This window comes from Erythrolamprus reginae, chromosome 2 (assembly GCF_031021105.1).
Source record: "Erythrolamprus reginae isolate rEryReg1 chromosome 2, rEryReg1.hap1, whole genome shotgun sequence".
Taxonomy (NCBI): Eukaryota; Metazoa; Chordata; class Lepidosauria; order Squamata; family Dipsadidae; genus Erythrolamprus; species Erythrolamprus reginae.
In genome coordinates, this window is record NC_091951.1 from 141,322,813 (window position 1) to 141,350,076 (window position 27,264).

Genomic DNA, 27,264 nt, shown 5'->3' on the forward strand with positions numbered 1-27,264 from the left:
CATGTACAATTGGTGGGCCTCTGTGTGACACAGAATGCTGGACTCGATGGGCTTTGGTCTGATTCAGCATGGCTCTTCTTATGTTCTTATGTTAAAGAGGACCTTGGCATCTAATGGGTTGTGGGCTGTACATGATGTGTCCGTGGGTGGTTGGTAAGGCCTATACAGGCACGAAATGTTCTGCCACATGTTGGGCAGACATGTGTGGGCACCATTGTCACAGCATTTGCAGCTCTGGCTTTGCGGAGTGCTCAATTCTCTTCTGCTATGAATATTCTTCTGACCTTAGATGTCCGGCAGCCTTGGTGGATCAGCATGCCTCATGTTGGTCGATATTGTGCCAGGGTTTCCCAGGAGGTGATGTCAATATTGAGGGACTTGAAGAAGACTTTCAACATGTATTTGTATCACTTCCTTTGTCCCCCATGCAATCACTTTTGTTTAGAAGTTCACCATAGAGGAGCTGTTTAAGGATGCAATGGTCTGGCATCCTAGCAATATGCCCTACCCAGCATGTCTGAGCTTTCATCAGCAGGGTGGGAATTGGTGGCAGGCCTGCTCCGGAGAGGACTTCAGTGTCAGCCACCTTATCCTGCCACCAGATCCTCAGAATTCTGGAAGTGGTTCAATTGCACAGCATGTCTCTTGTATACCCAGGTATACAACAGGGTAGTTAGCCCTACTGCTCGGTAGACTTTGAGCTTTGTAACAAGACTTATTCCATGTCGGTTCCACATGTCAGTCATTAGTCTGCCAAATACAGAACTTGCCTATAAAAATAGGACACTGGCAGCAACCTGTATCAACCATTAGCACCAGTCAGTGGTATTTGTGACACCTTTTTAAAATGTTCAGTTGACTGAGTTTCATGTTTAATGAATAAAAGAGATGATGGTGGTGGTGATGATGATGATGAAGTAATAAGGCCAGGATCAAAAAATCATCTGATGACCCAAAACCCAAGGCTTTCCAAGGAAGCTGATGAAACAATTGATCACATCCTCAGTGGCTGCAAGAAAATCACACAGACAGACTACAAACAGATGCACAACTATGTAGACCAGATGCTTTATTAGAATTTGTCCCACAACTACCAACTACCAGTGGTAAATAATTGGTGGGATCATAAACCTGAGAAGGTAGTTGAAAACAAACATGTCAAAATACTTTGGGACTTTCGAATTCAAGCTGACAAGGTTTTGGAACACAATACACCAGACCTCACGATTGTGGAAAAGAAAAAAGTCTGGATCATGAATGTCGCCATACCAGGTGACAGCTGAATTGATGAAAAACAACAAGAAAAACTTAGCCGATACAGTATAAGGATTTTAAAATCGAACTATGACGACTCAGGCATAAACCAGTACAAGTGGTCCCAGTGGTAATTGGCACACTGAGTGCTGTGCCAAAAGACCTCACCCAGCATTTGACAACAATAAACATTGACAAAGTCATGATCTGTCAATTGCAAAAGGCCACCATACTTGGATCTGCATGCATCATACGAAAATACATCATACAATCCTAGACGCTTGGAAGTGTTCAACTTGTCATATTTTGATAAGAAATCCAGCATATAAATCTTGTTTGCTGTGTATTACGTTTTTTTTGTGAACAAAATAATAATCATAATCACATTCACAATCACAATCATAATCATAAGATGATGATGATGATGATGAACTGGAGAAGATAACAAAATACAAAGACCTACAAATAGAAACAGAACGACCATGGCAAAGGCAAGCAAGGATAATACTAATAGTAATAGTGCCTTGGGAGCAATCCCAAAACAACTGGAGCATCTCTAGAATACCATAGGCATTGAGAAATTTGCAATCAGTCAATTGCAGAAGTCGGCTTTACTTTCATCCTGCGATGATATCTGTAACACTGTCAAACATCCAGATTTGCCTATCCCAGGTCCTTTTTAAAGACTCGATAGGTAGACAAAATTGCCAAACACAGCCTGAACATCTGGCTGACTGTGGGATAATTAATAATAATAATAATCTAACAACTGCCCTCCCCCCAAAAAAATCTCTGCAAGTTGGGTCATCTAAAAATTAATTGATGCTACCTCAAATAAAGACATGTTTTTTGGCAACTGCTAGGTAAACTCCAAATCCACTTTCCCTGTCTTGTTTGCAAAATGTGTATATTAGTCATCTTTATGGTGACTAAATACACACCAGGAATAGAACAGTCTTCATTTTGAGGTGATTCATTTTGCCATGACCGGGAATTTAATTCCTGGAGTAGAGACTTCAAATAGTTACAGCTTTGGGTTGTTGACCCTATTGTGATGAGGGGGAAGGAGGGAAGAACTAGTGAAGGTACTAGAAGTGTTTCAATTTAAATGCACTTAATTGTATGTTTGGGAAACAAGAAGGCGGATGGAATTTTAATAAAAGTTTGGCTTGGGCTTTTTTGAGTAGGGAAAAGGAAACAGGTAGGAAGAGTAATTACACTTGCAATGTTGTTTGGAAGTGTAACACTCTGTTGCTGTTTGTTTGCTGTATGAGTCACTGAATCTACTCTAAAATTTTCACACAGGCTCTTAAGCAATGTAAAAAAAAGGAAGAGAAAAGAGCAGAGAACTTCAGTTGGGTCACTTCCTTATTCAAGGCACAGCATTGGTGGTGCAGACCGTCATGAAGTTTGAATCTGTATTTACTCATTAGTCTTCTAGTTAAAAACAGCACTAACAATTCCTAGAAACGCTGCAATAATTGAATGCCATTTTCTCTTTTAACATCAGTTTATTATTAGCAGATTTTCATTGAACCAAAAATAAAGCTGCACTGAATCTTCGAAATTATACTAAAGGTTTTTACTATGGCACTGAATTTGAAAGCACCCATTCAGAATTTTACAACACTAAAGTTCAGAAGACATTCTGTTATCACCATGTAATTGTGTATAACGGCTCAGTTATTCAAGCTGCCAAATTTAACCAGGAAACCACATATTGTGACTTGCACCACTGCTTCCCTAAATTCATATCTAAATGCATAGCAAGTCTCAATTCATCCATGAATAAACCTTTAAAAACTTTTTTTTTATTTTTAATATGTAATTATTTCATTGGAAAATAAGGATGATAATATGGTTTATTAAATCTTTCCAAGGACATGATTTAGTTAATTATTGATCTTGTTTTGGGGATATCTTTTACCTTTTCTGTTAATTGGCATAAAATGATTAAATGTAACTATGATGTAGGAGAGGACCAGGCTGAGCCTGATGGAGGGGTCAAACACATATTGATTGATTGATTGATTGATTGATTGATTGATTGATTTATTTATTTATTTATTTATTTATTTATTTATTTATTTATTTATTTATTTATTTATTTATTTATTTATTTATTTATTTATTTATTTATTTATTTATTTATTTATTTATTTATTTATTTATTTATTTATTTATTTATTTATTTATTTATTTATTTATTTGAATACTGCCCCTTTCCGTGGACATAATAAAACATGCCCTCAAAAGAGCTAAGTCCCCACCGTGAATGTCATTCTTATCTCCTGCTCATTTCACTTGACCGCTAGTTGTTCAAATTCTTGTGGACAGTTTAAACTTGCAATAAAAATATTCATTTGAACTGTCTGATTCTCTTGTTTTCCCTGGGCTTGACATATGATTATCAATAAATATAAATTGCAGCTCAGATGCAAAAAAACCATAGGCTTAATGACAGCACTGAGTGAAAAACATGTTTTTGAGTGAATAATATGCCTGGCCAGTGTCCTCCCCTTCATCCTTCGGTTGCTGTTTCCCAAAATCTTTGAGCTCACTCTTAGTTTGTGTTATATAAAACCATTAAACACATGGTTTAGATTTCTCAGAAGTCATATCTGAATTTCTAAAGTTACTGTGCAGAATGAAATGAATTTCTGTTGCCTTAAATGTTGTATTTATTTTGTAGAACATGTTGTCCAGATAGCTCATCCACCCACTTGTGTTTATGAAGAAATAGACAATATAACACTTTTGTGAAAGTTCCAAATTCTAAATGTGCCATTAGAGCAAAGGAGTTCTAGCACCAGCTGAGGGCTTGCAGAATATTGAAAGAAAGATGCCCTGTAGCACAGAAACACTTGACATATCTGGACTGCTGACAACCAGTTGTCCAACCAATTCAACCATGTCTTAAATTCAGCTTGGAACAGCCAAGAGCATTTCTATATATGTTACTTTCTTAACAGGAGCATTTGAAGGTGAATTGCAAGCAACGTATCCCTTGCCGTTCTTGCTTGCTTGCTTGCTTGTTCAGAACTAACTCCTACTGTTCTTCAGGCAGAGAAAGAATCTTAAAATGTCAACCAGTAAAATGATGGAAGAGAAAGAATCTTAAAATGTCAACCAGTAAAATGATGGAAGATACATAACAGCCAAATGTATTTTTCTTCACACAACACACAGTTAAACCATGGAATCAATTATCAGAAGTTAGACTGGCTAAAGGCACTTCCTATAATAACAGTGGTAGTTATGAAATATTGCTTAACATCAATTGTAAAGTGGTATAATTGGGGAAGATTAATGCTTGTGGTCTTTTTCTAGGACAAGAAGGGATATCCCAGAATTCTCTGCTTCTCTAGAGGGCTTTCTTTCACAACTCCTTCCTCCCTACCCCACTCCCCATGTCTGTCTGTCTCCTTAGTGGCTAAAGACTGGTAGCATGTTTTTGTGCCGTTTGCAACCTCAAAAAATGTCAGTGTAAATTCCTGGATACAGTTAACATAATTTCCACATTTTTTAAAAAAATGAGAAAACTCCCACAAAAATAAATAAATAAAAATCCATGAATGTCCTAGAAATGGTGTCCCCATTAACTTTGTGTCATCATTCTATATGCTGAATTCACATCAAAAATGGTAAGTATGAGCATTTTGGCCAATGCTACTGTGGTTTAGAGAACATTTAGTAAAATCCAGAAATGTTCAACCTGAGTATCAAGATAATGCAGTTTCAATGGGCATTATTAAACTGAAGAATTACCTAGTTCTCTATCAATGGCCTTCAGATTAGAAGACTTCAAATAGAAATATGAATATGAATAGTATTCTTATCTATTTTCCTGGTATCAAAGGAAACATGCCCCCAGACACCAACTGCTAAGATACCCAACTGTAAGCAGGAGAAAGTGACTGAGCTCATGTTCTCCTTATGGTTTTCCAATAGGGAATTCCACCAGACAGCATTGGGGTTGAACTTTGAAATGATGACACATTTTGGTCATTTGTGAATTGGGATTTGTCCTCTAAGATAGTCATAGTCATATTCTGGTGTCACCTCTGTAACTTTTCCTTAGCTGACATTTCCTGAGATACTTAACTACCCTGTGAGCAAAAGTGCAGTATAATATTGCACTGAGTAGTATGTGTGTAAAACATAGTTTTGATCTTCAGCCAGTAATGGAGAAATGTATGAGAAAGTGTGTTGTGCACGTGTTGATTTAGATAAAGTGTATGGTAAAATAATAAGAATTATTCTAGCTGAATACATAATTTAAAGTTGACTGCTGAATGTGATAATAGTAGTTTCATAGCTTTTAATCCATTTTGGTGAAAAACAATGCAAAACAACTCTTGAGAGTGTTATCCATTTTATTAAAACAAATATTTTCATCCTGAGCAATTTTATTTAGCAAAATTATTTCCTGGGTGAGCCAGTCCTGGACACTCCTGTATTTTGATCCAGAATGAAGCCATGGCTTTAGATTTAAAATGTACTGTGAAATATTATTTTTCCTCTACTGCAAATTGTGTAGCTTAAATGTTTTCTAATGTAGTCAACTGAACACATACTTGCCTATTTCTAAAGACTCTATTCCTGTCTGAATAACTTACTGGCTGCCTTTTCCTTCTGTGAGCCTGTTCTTACCTAACAGAGGGAAACATACCTTGGTTGCTCCTCTTCTGGTCTCCTGGCTTCCCCAGGGTCCTCTGTGTTGAACAGAATCTGATGACCCCTATCTTCAGCATTATTTTCTGGGTTCTTTCATGTGCCACTTTTGAGAATGTTTCCTAACCCAGCCTCTCCTCAAACCTGCATCTTTTCAGCAGTGTATATCCCTTCTTTGTCTTTCTCAGGTTACCAGCCAACACTGCTGTTAATTAAAACCAGTAACATCTCTTCAACTACCAATACTAACTAGATTAATCTTAGCTTTCCAGCCATTACAGATTCAACCTGGAAATAAGGAGGAACTTTCTGACGGTGAGAGTGATCAACCAGTGAAACAGGTTGCCTGCAGAGATTGTGAGAGCCCCAACAATTGACACTTTCAAAGGGAGATTGGACTGCCATTTGTTCAAAATGGTATGGGGACTCCTGCTTGAGTGTGTGTGTGTGTGTGTGTGTGTGTGTGTGTGTGTGTTGGACTAGAAGATTTGCAAGATCCCTTCCAACTCTAATAATCTAATCTAATCTAATTACAATTTCCCTATCAACATTACCCTTATTCTCTCCAAAATTCCCTCCTGGTTTTTAAGACTGTATGTTTCTTAACTTCTACTTATCAACTACTAGAGCAAACTGTATGATTGGTCCATGTGCTTCTTTTTAGGAGGCAACTGGACTTTGTGTTTTTCTTTGAAGACATTTCACTTCTCATCCAAGAAGCTTCTTCAGTTCTTGAAAAAGCATCTTTGGGACAACCATGACCTGGATGATTGAGAATCTCCATAGACAATGTATATGTGTGTTTTTGTACAGATTCACAAAGAGGCATGGCTTTTTATAGCCTATCTTTTGTTATGCAAGTATAAGAAAAAATGAGAATAGTTCTCATGTGGTGCATTTTTCCATGATGCCCCAAGATGTCTTCTGATTGCCTCAATCATTCCCAAATATAAGAGCCATACAGATAAATTTTATGCTTATTATTTTTTAAGGGATGCTAACCCTACACTTGTATATCAGGTAGCCCAATATTTTCACCAAGTTACACAACTGTGCAAATTTTTTAATTAGATACACTGTTTTATTGCCCTATCATTATTTTAATAACTAGCTGATGTATTAAGCTTATTACTCTTTTTACTGTACTGTACTCTTTTATTGTCAAGACTGGTCAAAGACCTTAATAAAGCTTTTGGAATTAAACAAACAAACAAATAAACCTACTCCCAAAACAAAAGATTAAAAAAACAACCACCAGCTATTGAAACTGGGAGTTGGTGCTGTTGACAGGCTAAGGGACTCAGAATTTGATATATCCAAAATTAGAACAATTCTCCAAAAGCTGAATATGTATGCTTTGGAGGGAGAAGCCAGCAAAATAAAAATCACATCCAAGAACTATGGAGAAAAACATTCCACTAATTTCCCCCCCAACACTTCCCTATGAGAGTGACAGTAAGGCTGAAGCTCAGAATACCATTAACTCCTCCAGTATAAATACTCCTCCCTGATCTCTCTTAATTACAAAGGGTTGGAAGGATTGGAAATCATGCTCTGCATAAATTTCCTAATTAAGGGTTTGTTGTAATTACGTAAATAAATTGTAATTAAGATGGCATTGTATCTCTACTACATACGTAAAATGAAGAATCGTTCCAAGCTAGGAACATGACTCAATTGAATGAAGCATTGCCTAAAGTTTTCAACATTGTGTCATCTTATATTTATAACCGCATTGTGAATAGGAAAGACAATCGTATTTAAATAAATAAAAAACAGCCAAAGGATAAAAATATGAATCACTTTTTCAGAAACAGAAACTCCAATGAACAGAAAGGAATTTTTTTTCATGAAATTTCAGGCGTTTAGCCTTATGAGAACCAGGTGGGAATTGCCTGATATCATTCTTACCATCAGTGAAGAAGTACAACTAGCAGAAAAACAGCTTAAAAGGACATTGGATCCACCATTTCATAGTTAGATACTGATTATAGCTTTGATCAATAAAGTCATTCATTGAAAAACCCCATTTTGATATTTTAGAATTCAGCATAATTATGATGTTGGAAGAGATGGCAGAGAAGGAGAACCAATAATATTGTTGCTCTATAGAACTGTCACCTGCTCCATAGAAAAAGAGAATTTGACCTATTTGCTTCCCAGAATTTGGAAAAATATGCAGTTAAAAAGGTGTCAGGCCTTTGGCATATACGTGCCTCATCAAAAATTCATTGCTGAGTAGCAAATAGTTTGGAAAAAGTCAGTTTGATTCATGTATTTTCAGAACAAACTATGAGGAGCATTTCTCCTAGTCTGTTTGTTAATGTATTTCTCTTGAGAAACCTGGTATCTGGCAAACTGAAATCTTAAGCAAATCATATTTGATTCCTTTGAGATACCCTACCCAGTGAATGTATGTGAAAGGCATATTTAGGCTTATCAATAATGAAACAAGTCAATGCTCAGAGATTTCAGAGGTATCCTTACGGTTACATAGGGCAAATCAGAAGAAGGATGCAATGAGTTTATGACATTAATTATGGCAGTCTAGTTTAACAATCAAAGTTCCTCTGCAATTCAAAATTAACATCTGCATTATCTTCAGATAATAGGCAGGTGGGGTGTATGTCTTTGATTCAGCATTGGCTGAATTGTCTCAAGAAGTCTCTGAAGTTTTCTTGGCAAGATTTTGGAAGTAACTTTGCCATTGCTTCCTTCCTGGGATTGAGAGAGAAGAGAGAAACTGGCCCCAGATTACATAGCTGGCTTTGTCTAAGATAAAACCAATTTCTAGCATATTGCTGGTCATTGACATACAAAAAGAATCTATTTGCAAGGTTGAGATCATTGTAAAATAATACTTTCCTTTTGTGCAGAAAAATAGATCTATTTTATTTATTGTTTATAAATAAATTTATTTATACACATGAAATGATGGCTTTTTATACAAAGAAAATATTTAGGTTACTGGCTCTTGTGAGATTTGTTTGCAAATTACACAAAAATGCTTGCAAATAATATTTGTCAGTTAAGCGGTGTATATTTTATTATCAATTTTTGGCAAGCAATGCTGAATGTTCTGTTATTGGCCTGACTAACAAATTTATGGCACATTATGAGATTGCTTTGAGATTGCTTTAAAGTGTTGCAAATATGCATTTATAATAAATGGAAAGACGGTGCATTCCTTGTACTTACCAGTAATGGGAAATATTATTTTATAATTATGGAAAGCACTAATACAATTTTCTTAGGTAAGCATAAGTAAGCAGTATTTATGTACACAAACATTTATTAAAATTGCTTCATAAATGGAGTTGGGTGAATTTTCAATTTGAAATCATGATAAGCACCTTATTTTATTTTTTTAAGTTGAGAGTGGCAAAAGGAGGTAGATCTATGTCTGTAGATTGATCAGTTAAAATTCTGTAAGACACGACATTGCAGATTCCAAAAATGGAACTCCTATATTTATTTCTAATCTCCCAGGTTACATTCCTTTGCTAAATATGTAAGAATTTAAATAAAACAATGAAAATATTTGTAAAATCACCCAAGCAATTTCCATTCCCAAGATCTATGGATGGATTTTTATTTTGCTGTTGTAATGAGAAGCCAAACTTCTATAATTGAAAAGGCAACGTGTAAGCAATGGCTTTTATTGGAAAAATAGAGTGAGCTGATGCTTAAAATTCAAAATGGGAGCAAATCTTATGGAGATTGCATGTGAATTTATTTCTACCATGAAATTGGAAATATTTTTTCCATAATTCTTACAACATCCTTCTGAAATTTTAGTCCACTCTTCAGTAATTGTACATATAAAGGCAATTATTGCTAATAGTGCATTTTCTATCAAGTGCTTTACTGTGAGATTGTAGCCCTCAAAGCAGTTGATTATTGCCTTTTTGTTCTAAAGAATCAATCTCTTAAATCAGATTAAATTACAACTGTGTATTTAAACAAACTCTCTGATACTTACAAAAGGTCCTATTTTATACCGGAAGAGTATAACATACAGAAAAAAACTGCAAAATAATATTTTCCATATATCCTGAAGATGTATAGAAGCATGAGAATTTTCTAAATATTATTAATGCAAGATAAAACATTAAAGCCATGTGTAAACTGCTTGTGTAGCCACATTTTATAGAGAATAATCTTCTATTTGAAGGCTAAATCTGGTTTAAAAGACAACAAAAAGGGGAAGTAGCAGTTAAATCATAAGTACCAGGCTCCTTTATTAAGGTGAGATATATTTCTATTTATCTCTAGATTTACAACATATAAATATAAATGTGCATGTGTAAGGGCTATGCATGTTTGTCTTTAATTTGGACAAGAAATAAGTGACCATTCTAATTTATAACCTCTAATGTATAGCTTGTGCAGGTTTTATGGTCATATTTCAACTATTGGGGGAAATATTTCAATACATATGAACATTTTAAACATTAGATCAAATGTATCTTTCAGATTTAAGGAAAATACCATTCTAAAGAATTAGATGGTGTCCTAGAATTTCAGCTCAATTTTCAAAATTATTATAAAGAGGAAAAAACAAACAAACAATTCCACTGTATTTCTGTTGAAAGTCCCCTAGTTTTGAAAATAAACATTTTAGAAAAGCGACTTGCTATAAATATGTACAATAAATTAATCTTAAGAAAATAAAATCTTTATAAAATCTTTATAATAATTTCCTGAGCAAATATGTACATCATAAAATCGACTGCCAATAGAATATATTCTTACAGATCCGGTATGGATTATTTCTAAAAACTTCACCCTAATTCTCCGTAGTCTACTTTCTGATGAAGTGACCTTTGAAATCCAGTATTAGTTACCAATTTCTAGCAGAGTTGTCATCTTTCATAGCTTTTACAAGCCAGTCTCTTTCTTTCTCATCATAATCAGAATCACTCATATCACTAGAATCTGCAGCTAAGAGACGGGAGTAATTAATCCTTTTCTGTCGTGGCAATTTAGATTGAACAACCAAGAATAAAACTAGCCATAATATTAAGGTAATGGAACATGCTCTGTAGAGCATTGCTAAACCAAAGCTGTTCACAACAAACCCTCCTGCAAAGCTGCCTAAACTGGCTCCACATCCATGAGAGAGACCTTGAAGGACCAAGTGCAGAGACCTTTCTGTGCCAGGAGTGGCAACATCGTCTGTCAGCATGTTCACTGCCCACCATAACGCACCATTGCTGAAAGCGCAGAAGACCTGTATTGGCAGCACAGCCCAGGAATTCCAGAGGAAAGAATAGTAGAGCAGTTGTGCTGCCAGGCAACTTAATCCCAAGGCAACTGTGCCACCACCAGAGAGAGCCTTTAGCAGTTTGCTTTTGAAGATATAGAGCAGGATTTCAGCAATTAGTCCAATAGTCACCGAGAGGCCCATGAATGATTCATGGCTGCCTTGATCTTGCATTTGCCAGAAAAGAAAGTTCTGCACATTTGACCCAATAGCTCCTGTGAGGAAGATGGTGACAGCACACAGGATGGTTCGACCGTCATTCCCAATGAGGCTCAAAGCTTTGACTGTTTTATTGATATGTTCGTTTTTTTCTGACATGTAAATGGGAAAGAAAGTACTGACAAGTAACGTCAGTGTCATAAACAAGGCATAGCCATAGAAATGCACTGCAAAACGTGGAATATTAGTATTCAAAAAGCAACTCAGTTGATCCACAAAAATTGCGGTGCTGCAGACACCCAAAGATGCTCCCAAGTAGCTCCAGATCCAAAGGTTCTCATATCTATCAGCAGAATCCACAAAGTCAAGGTATTCGTAGAGACTGTCATCAACCATCCACTCAAGTGGTCCAGCCAGCAGCTCCCAAAGGACAACAGCACCTAACACCATAAGGAAGACCTGATGCTCACTGTCCAAGAAGTCAGTACCCTGAAGTAACAGAGAGTTTATATCTTGTGCTCTTTCCCTGCGCCCTGAAAGATTTTTCAGTACATAAGGTACCTCTGTAACACGTAATGGAATTGTGTAAAATGTGAAGTTACTATTTCTTCTCGAGTCATTTTTGTCAGCATTTTCTTTGATAGTCACAATGCCAGCAGTTTCTTTCAAAGGCACATTCATGGTAGGTCTTTCCATATTTTGCTCTGCTGTAACAATAGGTTCCCCGGAAATACCAGATGTCACACCAGAAGAAGTATCTATCAATTGCTGTAGCTTTCTATCAATCTTATTGCCATCTTGGTTTATTATAGGAGTTTCAATACTTTTTATTTTGAATGAGGTATACATTACTGTTGGTTTTCTCGTTGACTCTTGGTCTTTTGATATCATTCCAAGTGATTCTGTGGACCATATTTTGTTATCGGCAAAAGAGTTACCATTCATTGCATTCAGATGGTTCATATTTATATCAGGCACTTGTGTTGTAGTCAGTTGTTTAGTGGGATGTTGGCTCATGTTGCAATATTTATAGATAATATCTTTGCTCACTGGTGGGATGATTGTAAGTAGCAAACCTGTTCCAATTGAGCAAAATAATGATCCACTAATAAATAATTTCCTTTTATTGTGGGTTTTTGATAGATAGGAACATAGTGGGGCCCAAAGAGAAGTGATTAAATGTTTGAGTCCTATTATAATCCCTACTAGAGGTGCAGTCAGCCCAAGCTGACGAAAGTAGAGAGTTAAAAATGGGATTGCGCAAGCGTTTCCTGCACCATAGAGAAAATGGAAAAGACTAGCAAGAGTAAGTGCTTTGTTTACATCCCATTGGTTATTTGTACTCATGGCTTCAGAAGCAGTCTGTGTTCCCACTTTTGCCCTGTAAATTAATAAAGCAAAGACAGATTTATCAGTACTGCATAAAATAGGACAAACATGTTGAAATTTCTTAATTTGATATGACTGCAAATCACTAATCAAACCTGTAGTAAAACTATAAATCAACAGCAATAACAAGACAACTGGTTTGTTACAGAAAATATTGACTGCAAGATATATTTTTAAGGAATTCATAAAAAGAAAAACCTAAGTTTTGAATCAAGAAAATAAATTTTTAATTTGTTGATTATCTTAAGCTATAATCCTCTAAACACTTACCAGCCCCTTTTAATTTATTGATACTTATTTCAAAGTACTATAAATAAACAGAATTACACTGAAATACTGGTATTATTTGATTGGGATTACATTTATCCTAAACCTTTTTCAAAGTAAAACAAATGACATTTCTTTCTTATATTAGATGAAATGTTAGCTAATGTTTAAAATTCAAAGGGACACTTACATATAGAATTGCAACAAAATCCTTTTTAAATAATAACAAAAAAAGAGATCCAAAACAGTGTGGGTGTGTAAATTTAAAATATAAGATTATGATGTATGAAAGTGGCATCAGTCACCAATATTATTAAATAAATGATTCAAATGATAAAGAAATGACTAAAATATGCCAACATGTTTAATATATATGCCATAAAGCAAAAACTATTTTAGAGGAAAATGTTACCATTTATGCTGGGAAAGTATGTACTGGGATCCAGTGCAATTAATGAGAAATGTTGTATTTGCTATGTATAGTATATAAATTTATATTACCATTGTATATTGAATATATACAAAAGTACTTTTTTGATAGACACGTTTTAAATAATTTTAAGAATCAAGTTACTGATTTTTTCTATTTTGTTAAATGAGATATATTTTAGAAGCTAAGATTGGAGAAGCAGGCAAAAATAAAACACTTTGGACTAGCTTGTATTATCACGGATAATAAGATGAGAGATAACATTATTAAACACATATTTCAAATGTTTGATAAGCATTAGTACAGAATTGAGATTCTAGAATAAAATCAAATATAAATAACATCAAGCTCCCATATCAATCAGTAAATTGAATAAGAAACAGGAAATTGAATAAAAGCCAAGCATATTAAAATTACATTATAAAATGTTTGAAAATGAATTTGTAATACACAAAACAGTTGAATTGTAAGAATCCATCATTTTGGAAATTTTTAGTATAATACAAAATGTTTTAAGCTCAAAAATATTTTTTTCCAACTCAAAACATTACTGCAATCCTGTTGTTGCATTTCCAATTCAAAAGTCCAAATCTGAAAGGTTTTACAATACAATTAAAAAATAACTTCCTTGTTGGAAACAGATGGGTCTGAAGAGTAACTTTAAGAATGAAGCATTTTATAATATCTAGTGGGATAGAAAGAGAAGATGCCAGTTGAGACCTTATACTGTAAGTCCATGATAAAAAGTGTAAGATGCCTATCAATCGTATGTGAATGGAAATAAATTCAGAGTTTTGTAAAAAAATATGTTTTTTTTAAAAAAGATCACTATTTACATGCCTTAGAAAATGATATAAAAATGCCAGAAGTCCTTCTTAAAAGACTCCTTCAAAGAACAAATGTGAAAATGTAATTCCCGTTTCAAAACTAAATGGAGGTGGGTAGTTGCAGAGTCAATTGCAGTTTAGTGTGCTAGAAATTTTAGATAATTTTACCAACTACATAACAGGTAATATTAGAAGCTTCTATTTACACAGGATCACATGAATCAGAACAGAATAATGACATTGTTTCCTGTATTAGTAACTGTAAACCTAGTGAGAGCTATAAGGTGTAACAAAACCACTCTAAGTAGGAAAGAGCAGAAAATAAGAACAACTTTGTATTCAGAAACTATATTTATATCTATAGGAAGACTGTGGAACAATTAAGTGTTCATAGGCACTTATTGGCACATTATTATAAACTTAGTATTTTGTGAGTGTCTCATCAAAAGCTTTTGAATAGCAATAATCATGGGATGAAAGAAACTGCCTGCTTATAAACTAGTTATAAACAAAAAGTAAAAATAGGACTACAATAAATAGATAAGGAAGTAAAAAGTGCAACTGTAATAAGTGTTTTACAAATAAGTAGGACGAAACAGTACACTGGCCATATTTGCAGAGAAGATTGATCCAAACACAATTGTGAAGAGTTCCAAAAGGATCTCTTCAAACTGCTTGAATGACCAATCAAATTATTTACAAGACCGCCTTCTGCCGTATAAGTCCTAGACTGCAGTCAGGTCCCACAGAGTCAGCCTTCTCCAGGTCCCATCAACTAGACAATGCCACTTGGCGGGACCTAGGGGAATTGCCTTCTCTGTGGGGACTCCGGCCCTCTGGAACCAGCTCCCCTCCAGAGATTTGTACTGCCCCCACCCTCCTTGCCTTCCACAAGAGTCTCAAGACTCACTTATGTCGTCAGGCCTGGAACCATTAGATATTTGCCCCTGGTTGATGAATGGAATGCATGTTATATTGTGACTGATTTTTAAGAAAGTGGGATTTTAGATTTGTTAGCAATTTTATAATTGGATTTAGGATATTTTATTGCTTTTTATATGTTGTAAGCTGACCTGAGTCCTTGGAGAGGGGTGGCATATATAAATCCAATAAATAAATAAATAAACATCATTCAATTTAGCTAAGTAGAAAATAATACTCAGAAAGCTGAACAAGGATATGATTTTATCTGCTCCTTTAAAAACACCAGGACTAGGGTCATCCAATAAACCTGATTAAAAGAAGACTTAAAACAAGCAGAAGAAAGGACTTCTGCTGTGCATCATAATGTCTGTAATTCATTACTGCAAGATATGACAATAGCCACTGATTTGGATTGATTTAAAGATTGAAAAAAACCCTGAGAACTGGTCTTACAAGTTATCTATCTTGAAGCTAAAACATCGTATATAGATTAAATATAGTAAGCATCTAAATATCAGTTATGGGATAACAATTGGGGGAGTGGGTCTGTCTTTAACTTTTCTTTATGGACTGCCAGATCGCTATTGCTTTAAGAAAATGTTGGATTAAGCTGGGATCTATGATCTTATAAATATAAGAACTAAAAGTAGCATAGCTGGACTGCAAAAGTCCAGAAGACCAGTGCTAATGTTTTCTATAGCCACCTTCCAGCATCCTCTGGATTTTTGCAGTGCAGGTAATAGATGGGGGAACTTATTTTTCAATGTTTATGTCTGCCCACTTTCCATGTGACTTTGAGCAAGTAACAAAGGTTAAAATCATAAAGGAAAAAGATAACATAATAAAGATAATAAACATGCTGAATGAGTGCCAGATAGATAACTCATAATAGTTGCCACACACTCATATACCATACTGTATCAGCCTGTGAGGAGCAAGTAGGTCTTGTTAAAAGTGGCCATGTTGTAGTCAATCAAATTGGGGGGAGAGGTTGGGTCAGGAGGTGCTCCATAAGGCAGATGCTGTGGCAGGGAAGACAGGCCTCTTGGGTCACATCAGCTGACATCTAATGATAGGATCTGGAGGATGTCATCCCTGCTGGAATTTACAGAATGAGATTGACAATCCTGCAAATAACCAGCTTCCCATTGTAGCTCCAGTTGAGCTATTATACATAAAAACCATAGCCTCCACATTTTAGGAAGGCAGCATTAGTAGTGTAGTGTAAAATTTAATCCTGTGTCACTTTCAGTATACACATAGATAGATAGATATACAGTACACACAAAGGATATTTGAGACAAGGCTATGTTAGAAAACGTGTCTATCCAACCATTTAAAACAGTCCTTGCTGTATATTAACCACCATCTATTCCAATGGCAATAATATTGCCTTTCATCTTTGGGGGGGGGGGGATTAAATGGCTTTGAGAATCTCTGCGATAGGACGGTCGCCTATGGAGGTAACAATCCGCCCATTTTCTCCTTGTTTTGTGCAAATCGAAGACGTGGAATACGGATTGTTGATGCCAGTTCTGGCCATTCGTAGCCCATGAGACCTCCTTTTCTTATGCCCTTGAGTGAAGGACCCCCGCCCCCCGGAAACCCTGGCCTTTCACTCGGTCCAGCACCAGCCGCACCGGCAGCCTCGCCCCAATGCGAGTGGCGGCTCCCTTCCGCCTTCCCCCACGCGCCTCATCTTGGTGCTCGCGGGAGACTCCCCTCCTCAGCCCCGCACCTTGGCGACGTTGCCATGGTAACCTCTGCGGTCGACCGCCTCTCTGGCGCTGAACTCCAGCAGCCGGCACGGGGCCTCCCCTACCTGAAAGCAACGGGCAATTCGGCTTCTTCCGCTGCTCTAGGCGGCCTGCGGTCTCGAGCGCGCCGATTGCGCATGCGCCGATGTACCTGTCAGAGCGGCATACACCTGCTGCCTCTGCCCTGCAGCTGGAACGCTCTCTCGTCCTCCGCCGGAGGGGGAGGGACAAACCGTTGCTAGGATACGAGGAATCATTCGGGGAAGTAGGAAAAGGTGCGGGGCCACGTTGTCCGCTTTCCTTCGCAGCTCCCGCACCAGAGACCTGCTTTGGCTTCCTTCCGCCTGTCGCTTTTTGCTGCCCTTTGCAGTCTTTCTTCCGATTCTCGCGTAACTGTTCTCGGGATTTGAAACACAGTATACTTTACAGGGCTCACTCCAAAAGCGAGGGCATCAATCAATAAAAGAATTCAAATAGGGACTTGAAATGGGCAGAGCAGCTAAAATCTTCAATTTCTGTACTTGCTTCCATTTCCTAGAAGGTAAACCTGCTTTCTATTACCTCTACCTCTTATTCTTTAATGTGTTGCCATCTCCTAAGTATTTACTTTTATCCTGTGATACAATGCTCATTCTAATGTTTACCTTTATTTTGCAACTGTATTGCCCTTTCTAAGGAGTTTAATAAACATGTATTTTGCAATTTGTGTATCCTGAAACCATGATCAAATTTTGTCAAAGCAATGTAACTATCATTCAAATCAGTAAAAATGTAAATGAAGCATGGATAACAAACAAAAAGTAGGATAAAAGTTTTACTGTGAAACTCAAAAGTTTCAAAATCTTAGAATAAGGGTAACAAAATATGGCACCATAAAGACAAGGCTCTGCCAAATTTCCAAGGATATCCCAGCTCAAAATCAGGTACAGTATTAGTCTCGTTATACTGTCACAACCAACCAGCTGTGAATATAAGTTGAAATTAAACATAACTGATAGGTATTACCATTTTAAAACTGAGATTTAAAAGCTTCTAAAATCACAGTTCCTATTTTACAATGAAAATGTCTTGCAATCTTGTCAACTTTCCAAGGTCCCAAATCTTTTTGTTGAAGGCAATATGTTTGTTCAATAGTGCTGTTTACTTTTATTTTGACTTGATGTAACTATTGAATTCTTTAGAGCAAAATGTCCCACAGAATTACAGTATATTCCATGGCATAATAAAGTGAAAAAATACTAGCTTTGCTAAAGATCCTGCTATTTTATCTTAAATGAAGGATTCCTCCATGTGATAGATCGATCCTTCCTTCCTCCACCCAAATTATAATACCTCTGGGAGCAATATTGGATTCTTATATATCAGTTCACTAGTACTTATACTTATATACTGCAATAATTTATAACCTCCAATTGTTGTCTAAGGAAGAAAAATGACACACAATGTTAAACTTTTTAAAAGTAATTTAATGAAATTAAAGACTGCCACTTTCCAGCAGATGTTATTAACTATACAAATAATTTATAATGTATTTACACAATGTACATTTCCATTTAATACAGATATAACTCAATATTCAAAACAATCTAATACCTTTTGGGATGTAAACATTTAGCTGCAGCACCATGTTTTGGAAACCCTTTAAACCAGACTTAACATTATATCTTTTATTACTTAAAAAGAGATAGATCTTCACAGCAGCTCATGAAAATATTAGTTTTAGAAGATGTTTTTCCATCAGCCATTATTCAACCTATATAATTTATATTATTGCTCTGTTGAATGTGATTCCTTCCGTAGTTTAGCTTTTGTCTATTTACAATGATTATGCAATTGAAAGGAATCCTGTGGCCATACCTATCCATTATTTACAAAAACAGAAAGACCAAACTGTATAAAGGCTGCTTCTGAGAACTTTGAACATCATGCTGCATAAAACTTGCAGTCTGTTCCTCTCATGTAAACTATGCATATCATATATAGGGGGAGTGTTACATTAATAGTCAAATCAGGTTTGAATAGAAAGCAATATAAAGTGTAATTAGCAGTGGCTTCAGAAAGCAGATAAACTTTCGTAAGGTCCTTAAAATGATTATTTTTCTCCCCTTGTGATGTTTACACTTTACTAGAATTTTTATTTTTGTCATTTCATTTTATTAGTAGTATTATTTCCTAAACTATCTTGAAGACCCAGTGAGGGCCAGTAAGCAAAATGAAAAAACCAGAATATTTTAAGAATACTGTAGAAGGCAGGAACATATTCCTCAACTCTGTTCAACTTTGATCATTCAGTCCTCCTGTTTATCATACATAGGAATGATCCTTTCATTTATAATAGCTGTGCTTCAAGATGATCACCTACTGTTGAGGTCACAATCAAAATACTCTTCAGCAACCTGATTCAGGTATGGTTATCTGCATTTCATGAAATTACAGCCCCCCAAATCACCAGGGCAGCAAAATTGAGCGAGTTCTATATGTTATCACAATTTGTGTAATAGATCTGTATTGTAACAGACCTCAATAAAATGACAAGTAGATGGCAGCAGTCAGCTGGCTGATATTAGGAGCTAAGCAGTTGGCCCTGTCAGTTTTTAGAGGAAGGAGATTGTCTTGGAATTCTAGAGTAGACAAAAACTGCAAAGGTGTGGTGGTGCAGTTAAGACCCTGAAGAAGGCAGTGACAAACACTGCCAGCAAAACTGCATACACTAACCTTGGATGATTCAAGGATATATTTATCTGTATATTAAAAACATTTATTTAGACACAGAATGTGAGTGGAGAACAAAGGAATTTTAAAAAGACATTCAAATTATGTTGAGAAAATCACAGGACATAAAACAAGATCAAAACCAAGGAACCCATACATGCTTATAGAAATGACTAGTAGTTTGTACTACTATGAAAAAGCAAAAAGTTGTAGTTTTATGTTAATGCTTTATTTTACTGCAACAGAGAGTTGGAAGTCAATGCTTTTTTTTCTTTTTCCCAGCCCTTTTTTGCTTTTCTTCCCCTTTCCTCCCACTGCCTTCCTATTTACTTTTGTATTTTGTATCTTATCTTATAACCTAATAAAATGTTTTAAAAAAAAACAAGGGACCCATGATTGAGTGAGAAACAGGCTTAAGGTAATTCCAGGGCCCGAGAAAAGATGTCAATAACATTAGAAAACAATTGGATAGAAGGTCACAAAGACATTATTTTAGGATGAAGTGAGAAAGAGGGATAAGTAACAACAGAGCATTCAAGTAACAAATTTAGGTTTCTTGCAATATGAGACAATTGGGGTCAGCAAAGATGCTATGCAAGACTTGCTGAAATAAACTCTAGCTTCCTGGAAATGTACTAAATAAGCAAAAAGTGCTAGTCCCAAATAAAGGCAGTCTCTATACAATTTACAAATTTTCTTGTTTCCTTGACATTCTAGCAATAGTAATAGCACTTACTTAGATACCATTTCATAGTGCTTTACAGCCCTCTCTAAATGGCTTACAGTGTCAGCATATTTTCTCCCCCTAGGCCGTTACAACTGTATACATGGTATGTTTGTATGTATGTTTGGTTTTTATATATTAAGGGGTTTTAATTTGCTTTTAGTATTGGATTTTATTGTATATTGTTCATGATTGTTGTTAGCCGCCCCGAGTTTTCGGAGAGGGGCGGCATATAAATCCAATAAAACTTAAACTTAAACTTCCCCAACAATCTGGGACCTCATTTTACTGATCTGGGAAGGATGGAAGGCTGAGTCAACCTTGAGCAGGTGAGACTTGAACTGCCAAACTGCAGTCAGTAGAAGTAGCCTGCAGTACTGTATTCTATCCACTGTGCCACCATGGCTCTTATATGGTTTTATGATAAGAATTCATGCACACATTTGTTTAATATTCTCCCACTTATTTTCTAATGAAAGAAACATTGCAAATATTGCATTAAATCTAAATTCTTAATTTTGGGATGACATTTATCTATGATTTTTTTTAGAATAAGTTTATCAGTGATAAATTTACAACAACTGCCTCAGCTGAGATTTAACTAAAGCTTCCGTAGTATGGAATTTATTTACATTTACCATACAAATGATGAAATGAAATAAAAAAGAACTGCTGTATTAAAAGAAAACATAATATAGTAGCTTAAAGATTTCATACCTTGTTTTCTTTTGCATCAGAGCCCATTTATATTATACAATGTGGTAGAATCACTGGTTAAAGGAGGTGCAACAGCACTGTCAATCTGTGGCAGGAAATGACGAAGGCCAGACTAGTGAAGCCCTTATTCCCCAGTTCTCAAGGGAATGCAATCAGTCTGGCAAGATTCTTGTAAACAGCTGATCAAAATAAATAAACTGCTTTTGCTTATTTGTGGAGTTGACATGCTATTGAAAGCTATAAAACATTCCTATATTGTTTATTTATTTTTATTTATTATGAGAATTGAAAGGGACCTTGCAGGTCATGTAGTCCAACCCCCTGCTCAAGCAGGTGACCCTACACCACCCCAGTCATATGGCAGTCTAATCTGTTTTTGAACATGTCGAGTGTTGGAGCTTTCACAACCTCCACTGGCAGGCCATTCCACTGGTTGATCGCCTTCACTGTCAGAAAGTTCTTCCTTATTTCCAGGTTGAATCTCTCCTTGGTCAGTTTCCATCTGTTGCTCCTGGTCTGGCCCTCTGGTGCCCTGGAAAATAGTGTGAATCCCTTCTCTCTGTAGCAACCCCTCATGTACCTGTATAGTACTATCATGTTCCCCCTGGCAAACCCATGTTGGCTGTTGGATATTATTTTGTTTGTTTCTAGGTAGTATTCGTTGAGTTCCTACAGGTGGTCCCTTTTAGTGTGTTTTTATTTATGGTGTATTCTGTTCCAAAGTTGTTTTTTGCAGCTTTGTTGCAGGTTAGTTGGTTGGTGGCTTCTTTTTGTGTGAAAAATGATGCAAAATAGGTGTTGAGCAGTTGTGCTCTGTCTCTGTTGCCATCTTCTCTTTTTAGTGTAGCGACTGTTTCCTTGTTGTTTATGTGTTGGAAGAAACTTTTTTTGTTGTCATTGACTTTCATTGCAAGGTTTTATTCTTTTGATGGGCTCTTTTAAGCAAGTTCACGTGGTCTTTTTGTTTCCTTTTGGAGCCACATAGTCTGTTTCTCTGCAATGTTGGCCACCGGTCAGTCCGCTGTGTTAATGGGGGCTCCTGAAGGCTTGTCTCTGCTGGTGTTTGGGGCTTAGGGATGAACAGCTGGATATCAGGGCTTTTTCAGCAGGTTTACGGAGCTCTGGGTGAGATCAGGTGATCTGCTGGACTTTGAGCTTCTTTGGTTGAGCTTCGGTGCTCTGGGAGGAATCTAGTTGTAAGCTGGGTTTCAGGGCTTGGTTGGTTGAGCTTCAGCACTCTGGTAGGTTTCCGGCGGTCTATTGGGGCGTTGGGTCTCCGGAGGGGTCTCCCTATTAGCTGGGCGGCATTTCCTGGTGTCGGGGGTGGGAAGGGTCTGGACGACAGTGGCACCAGGCAGAACATTGTCCATCCAGGCAGGGGTGAGGTCCTCAGAGGCTACCTTCTGGATGTGTTGTGGGATTTGGCAGGATGCTTTCTCCCAGTTTGGTAGGGCCCTGGGGATCATTCATGGCAGTGCTCAGTCGGTCTCCTTCCTCTGCGGTGCTTGTCCTCCATGCTGTCTGTCAGGTCTCTGGTGCTGGGGAGTTGCGGTGAGTTTTCCCTTAGCTGTAATTTCCACATGGCTCTCCAAGAGCTTTCTTTTGGCTGCAATCTCTACGTGGAGTTCAGCACCTGGCCTTCTCCTTGGGATGCTCCAGTCTCTGGCCATAGGTTTCAGTCCGGTTTCTGTCTTAGATTTCCACTTGGAGTCTAGCTCTGCATCTCTTTGGAGTTTTGGCTATTGCCTTGCCCTTCGCCAGCTATTTTAGATTTATTGTGCTGTTGCTGGTCTTAGTCCCAGTTTTATTCCTATTAATACTTGTTTTTAATCTTACTCAATTTGTTTAGCTTTTCTGCTGTTTATCCTGTCCCTAGTTCTGGGATTTTTGGCTTTTTCCCCTTTCCCATGCTCCCGCAAGATGGCTAGGCGCCTGCCCTCATCGCCATCTTAAATAAATGACTGGGATTGTATGGGAATCTTATTTTTTCTATCGCTAAAAGCCTGTCTTGTTCTTTTGGCAATACTTTTTTTCTTTTCACCTTGACACCTCTGTTTCATTGGAACAATTCCTAATGAAACTCAATGAAAGATTTTGAAAGGTTGGGATTGTCAGTTTCTTTATCGAATAATGCCTGCAAAAGTATTGATAGGTAAGAGTAAAGACTTAGGTAAGTATTTGGCCAGTCCTATATCACCGTTGTCTTCCTCTTGCAAGTTGATCTGTTTTGTTCTTGATTTTTGCAAAGAGTAGCTGGGTTCTAGGCAGGGAAATACTTGAATACTGCAAAAACAAAACCCAATACAGCTTCAATTACTAATACCTAACATACAAGCATAATTCTAATTTCAAAAATCCTTTTGTGTGCCCGTATCATTTAAAAATTGGGGAATATTGTTTAATTTGCAATCCATATATTATAAGCACACAATAATGTATAATTTATAATACTTGATGATGAAGTTGAGGAAAAAATAGATATTACTGTACCTAGAATAAGGTAGCTACAATTGTTTTCAATTATATTTTTCCTAGTGAATTTGGTGTAGGAAGGCACTTATCAACATTGAACTGTAAGATGAGTTAAGATGTCTTTACTAGTGATGGCGAACCTTTTTGGATTCACATGACAAAAGAAGGAAAGCCTTGGGCCCATACCCATATTTACATGTGTCCTCCCCCTGTGCATGCACGTGGCACATGATGGCACACCCATTTTTTGCTCTCCCTAGGCCTCAGAGTCTTTCTAGGGGCCTGGGAAGGGCAAAAATGGCCTTCCCCCTGGGAGGCCCTCCAGAGACCAGAAATTTTCCAACTTGAAATGGGCCATTTCTGGCCTCTGGAGGCCCTCTGGAAAGTTAAACATATCCTTCTCTCATTTGTCACATGTGTGACAGGTTTGCTATCATTGTCTTATACCCATTATGCCATAGTTGTTAAGTGAGACATCACTTGACTTTGATTTGCAATTTTACTACAACATTCTCTATAATTCTATTTGGACCAGGAGTCACTGCTCACAGTCACTCATGCCCCCATCACTTCGAGGCTCGACTACTGTAATGTTCTCTACATGGGGCTACCTTTGAAAAGTGTTCGGAAACTTCAGATTGTGCAGAATGCAGCCACGAGAGCAATCATGGGCTTCCCTAGGTATGCCCATGTTACACCAACACTCCACAGTCTGCATTGGTTGCCGATCAGTTTCCGGTCACAATTCAAAGTGTTGGTTATGACCTATAAAGCCCTTCATGGCATCGGACCAGAATATCTCCAGGACCGCCTTCTGCCGCATGAATCCCAGCAACCAGTTAGGTCCCACAAAGTGGGTCTTCTCCGGGTCCCGTCAATTAAACAATGTCGCTTGGTGGGACGCAGGGGAAGAGCCTTCTCTGTGGTGGCCCCGGCCCTATGGAACCAACTCCCCGCAGAGATTAGAATTGCCCCCATCCTCCTTGCCTTTCGTAAGCTTCTTAAAACCCACCTCTGCCGCCAGGCATGGGGGAACTGAGATACTCTTTCCCTCTAGGCCTCTACAATTTTATGCATGGTATGTCTGTATGTATGTTTGGTTTTATAATAAGGATTTTTAACTGTTTTAATATTGGATTGTTAATGCTGTTTTTATTACTGTTGTTAGCCGCCCCGAGTCTACGGAGAGGGGCGGCATACAAATCCAATAAATAAATAAAAATAAATAAATTCTGGCAAATTATCTGACTATGAGACACTGCAACAGGTATAATTGTAACCGCGATGGTGAAGTGCCCAAGTGGCAATCACAGCTTGCCTGTGGGATGCTGTGATGCATGTAAGTGTGAAACTTGAATGCAAAGCAGGATTTCTTTCTGTTGTAACTTCAAATTGCTGTTAAACAAGGCACTTGGTAAGTGAGGATTATTTGTACTTGCTATTGTCATAATTTCTGTGATGATCAATAGCCTAGAATGTCTGATCAGAACAGCTAAGCATACATATCCAAAAAAAAATTAATTACTTTGAAAATACTTTGAAAGCTTGAAGTAAATAAGTATGTTTTTTAAAGTGATTTGCTGTACATTCTCATACTTCAGAAAATGACCGAAAAGAATCAATAATTATTACTCATTAAAAAAGGCTACCTGATAACATTCTTATAGGCTCGCCTGGAATCCTTGTCAAGGAACACAGTAAAAGATCTTTGGTCTGTAGTTCTGAGACTGATGTTGCGCATTCGTATAGTATTTGTCACTAACTGAAAGAAAATGAAAGATGTTCTGATTATAAAAATTGGACTCCAACCAAACCTACTGTATATCCAAATAAAGATGTGTATTGAATTGCCTTCCAGACAGCTAACTAAGTCATGTGTTGGGACCACAGGAAACTGTATGAGTCATGTTTGACATCATAAAATACAGTTTTAGAAAGCTGTTCATTAAAAATAACCTGATTTAACACAGAAAAAGTATGACTATAATTTCCTCAGTTTAAAATAATACAGTGGAACCCCGACATAAGAGCTGCTCTACTTAAGAGCAACTCGAGATAAGAGCTGGGAGGGGAGAGATATTTTTGTTCTACTTACAAGCCCAAATTCGAGATACAAGCGCCAAGGAGCTGTCTCCTGAAGCCAAACGCTAACTTCCGCGTTCGGCTTCAGGAGACAGCTGCGAAGCGGCGCGCGTGTTTTAAAAGGTTGCAGCCGGCCTGGGGGGCTCGGGGGGGTGCTTGCAGCTTTCTTTCTTGCTCTTTTTCTTTCTCTCTTTTACCTTCCCTTCTATTTCTTCTTTCTCCTTCCCACCTTCTTCCCTCCCTCCCTCCCTTCACTCATTCCTCTCTTACTCTCCCCTTTCATAAGTTTCCTTGCTTCCTTCCTCTGTTCCTGTCCCTTCCCTCTTTCCTTCCTTCCTTCCCACCCTCCGTCCATTCATTCACCCATTCCTCTCTTGATCGCTTAAAGCCGGGCCCTGGTGCAAAAAGGGTTGGGGACCTCTGTCCTACAGGATTGGGTGGCAGAGAAGTTGAACATATGTAAATTTAAAAGTTTAAGAAAGTTTACAAGTTAAGTGAAAGAAACTTCATTATTCATTTATATGTACATGTACATTTCTTCATTAAAAACATGTCTTTCTGCATAATTTAGACTAACTTTGTGAGTTTTTTGAGGGCTGGAACCAATTAAAATTATTTACATTAATTCCTATGGGGAAAAGTCGTTCGAGATAAGAGCTGCTCGACTTAAGAGCCCAGGTCCGGAACGAATTAAACTCGTATCTCGAGGTACCACTGTATTGCCTTGCTTGGGGAACCATTAATGGATTGGAGCTCTAGCATTAAAGGTAGTCCTTGACATATGACCATAATTTAGCCCAGAAATACCATCTTATTTGGATCATAAGTCAAGGGCAACCACATAGTTTTTTGTGGCAGTCATTAAGTGAATGCCACAGTTGTTACGTGAACCTATTCATTTGAAAGAGTGTTAAAACATTGTGAATTGTGGCCACCTGATCGCAGAACAATAAGTTGGCCTGTACAACATACTATCATATGATCACAGAGGAGGGGCAGTATCATTTATAATGGCCAGGGCTGCCTTACAAAACATAGCACCCATTCTGTGGCCATCATAGCTTATAAAATGATTCGTCATTAAGCAAGGACTTTAGAAATAAGGTTGTTAATCATTTCTGCAACAACATCATTCCCTAAAAATATTTTTTTTTAAATGTGGCAGAAAATACAAGATATTCTCAGGTTTGACCGGAAATAGTCCTTGTTAAAGGATTAATGAAACTATTTGCTTTATATCACTCAATAATATATTAAATTAACATTTCTTAGCTAATTTTTTTCTTTTTCATCATTACCTATAAAACAGCTTCAGCAAAAGAGTTTGTTATATTCTCTGAACTATAACATATAACCTCATAAGATTTTTTTAAAATCAAAAGCCACACATTGAAAACTTTTGGAAGAACAGCATTTCATACTATATTATTTAAATTATCTGCTGTATATTTAATATTTAAATTATCTGCTATATATTCTATAGACGATTGTCAGAAGGGAGCAGGGAGCTTTTTTGCTCTAATAATTTTATTAATATAAAATATTTAATAGGCACAAACTTTGACCAGTTGAAGAGAAAGTCTAATTTTTTTAGGAACAATGAAAAAAGG

At 37.0% G+C, this 27,264-nt stretch overlaps 2 protein-coding genes across 9 annotated transcripts in view; both read right to left on the minus strand.

Annotated features, from left to right (window-relative positions):
• Positions 1-9,573: 9,573 nt before the first annotated feature.
• MFSD6L (major facilitator superfamily domain containing 6 like) lies at positions 9,574-17,091 on the minus strand. Of its 7 annotated transcripts, none has more exons than XM_070739691.1 (3): positions 17,013-17,091; positions 16,102-16,288; positions 9,574-12,734 (listed from the first exon to the last, which is right to left on the minus strand). In XM_070739691.1, exon 3 carries the CDS (start codon positions 12,698-12,700, stop codon positions 10,772-10,774), a length of 1,929 nt encoding a protein of 642 aa, XP_070595792.1. In that variant the 5' UTR covers positions 12,701-12,734; positions 16,102-16,288; positions 17,013-17,091; the 3' UTR covers positions 9,574-10,771. The 7 variants fall into 7 exon arrangements, with proteins under 7 accessions (XP_070595792.1, XP_070595793.1, XP_070595794.1 ...); XM_070739692.1 differs by having other exon boundaries at positions 16,107-16,288; positions 17,013-17,085; XM_070739693.1 differs by having other exon boundaries at positions 16,107-16,285; positions 17,013-17,069.
• A 1,301-nt stretch (positions 17,092-18,392) lies between these two features.
• The window catches only part of PIK3R6 (phosphoinositide-3-kinase regulatory subunit 6), a 43,452-nt gene continuing 34,580 nt past the window's right edge, over positions 18,393-27,264 (minus strand). The window contains exons 19-21 of one of the 2 annotated variants that reach the window (XR_011558061.1): positions 25,222-25,334; positions 21,101-23,383; positions 18,393-19,688 (exon numbers count right to left, since the gene is read on the minus strand). Coding sequence is in view for 1 of the 2 variants with exons in the window: in XM_070739695.1 (XP_070595796.1) it covers positions 23,221-23,383; positions 25,222-25,334 (276 nt within the window). In the remaining variant the exon portion in view is untranslated. Of the gene's footprint in view, positions 23,384-25,221; positions 25,335-27,264 lie in introns of both variants that reach the window. The other variant, XM_070739695.1, reaches the window with a different exon arrangement.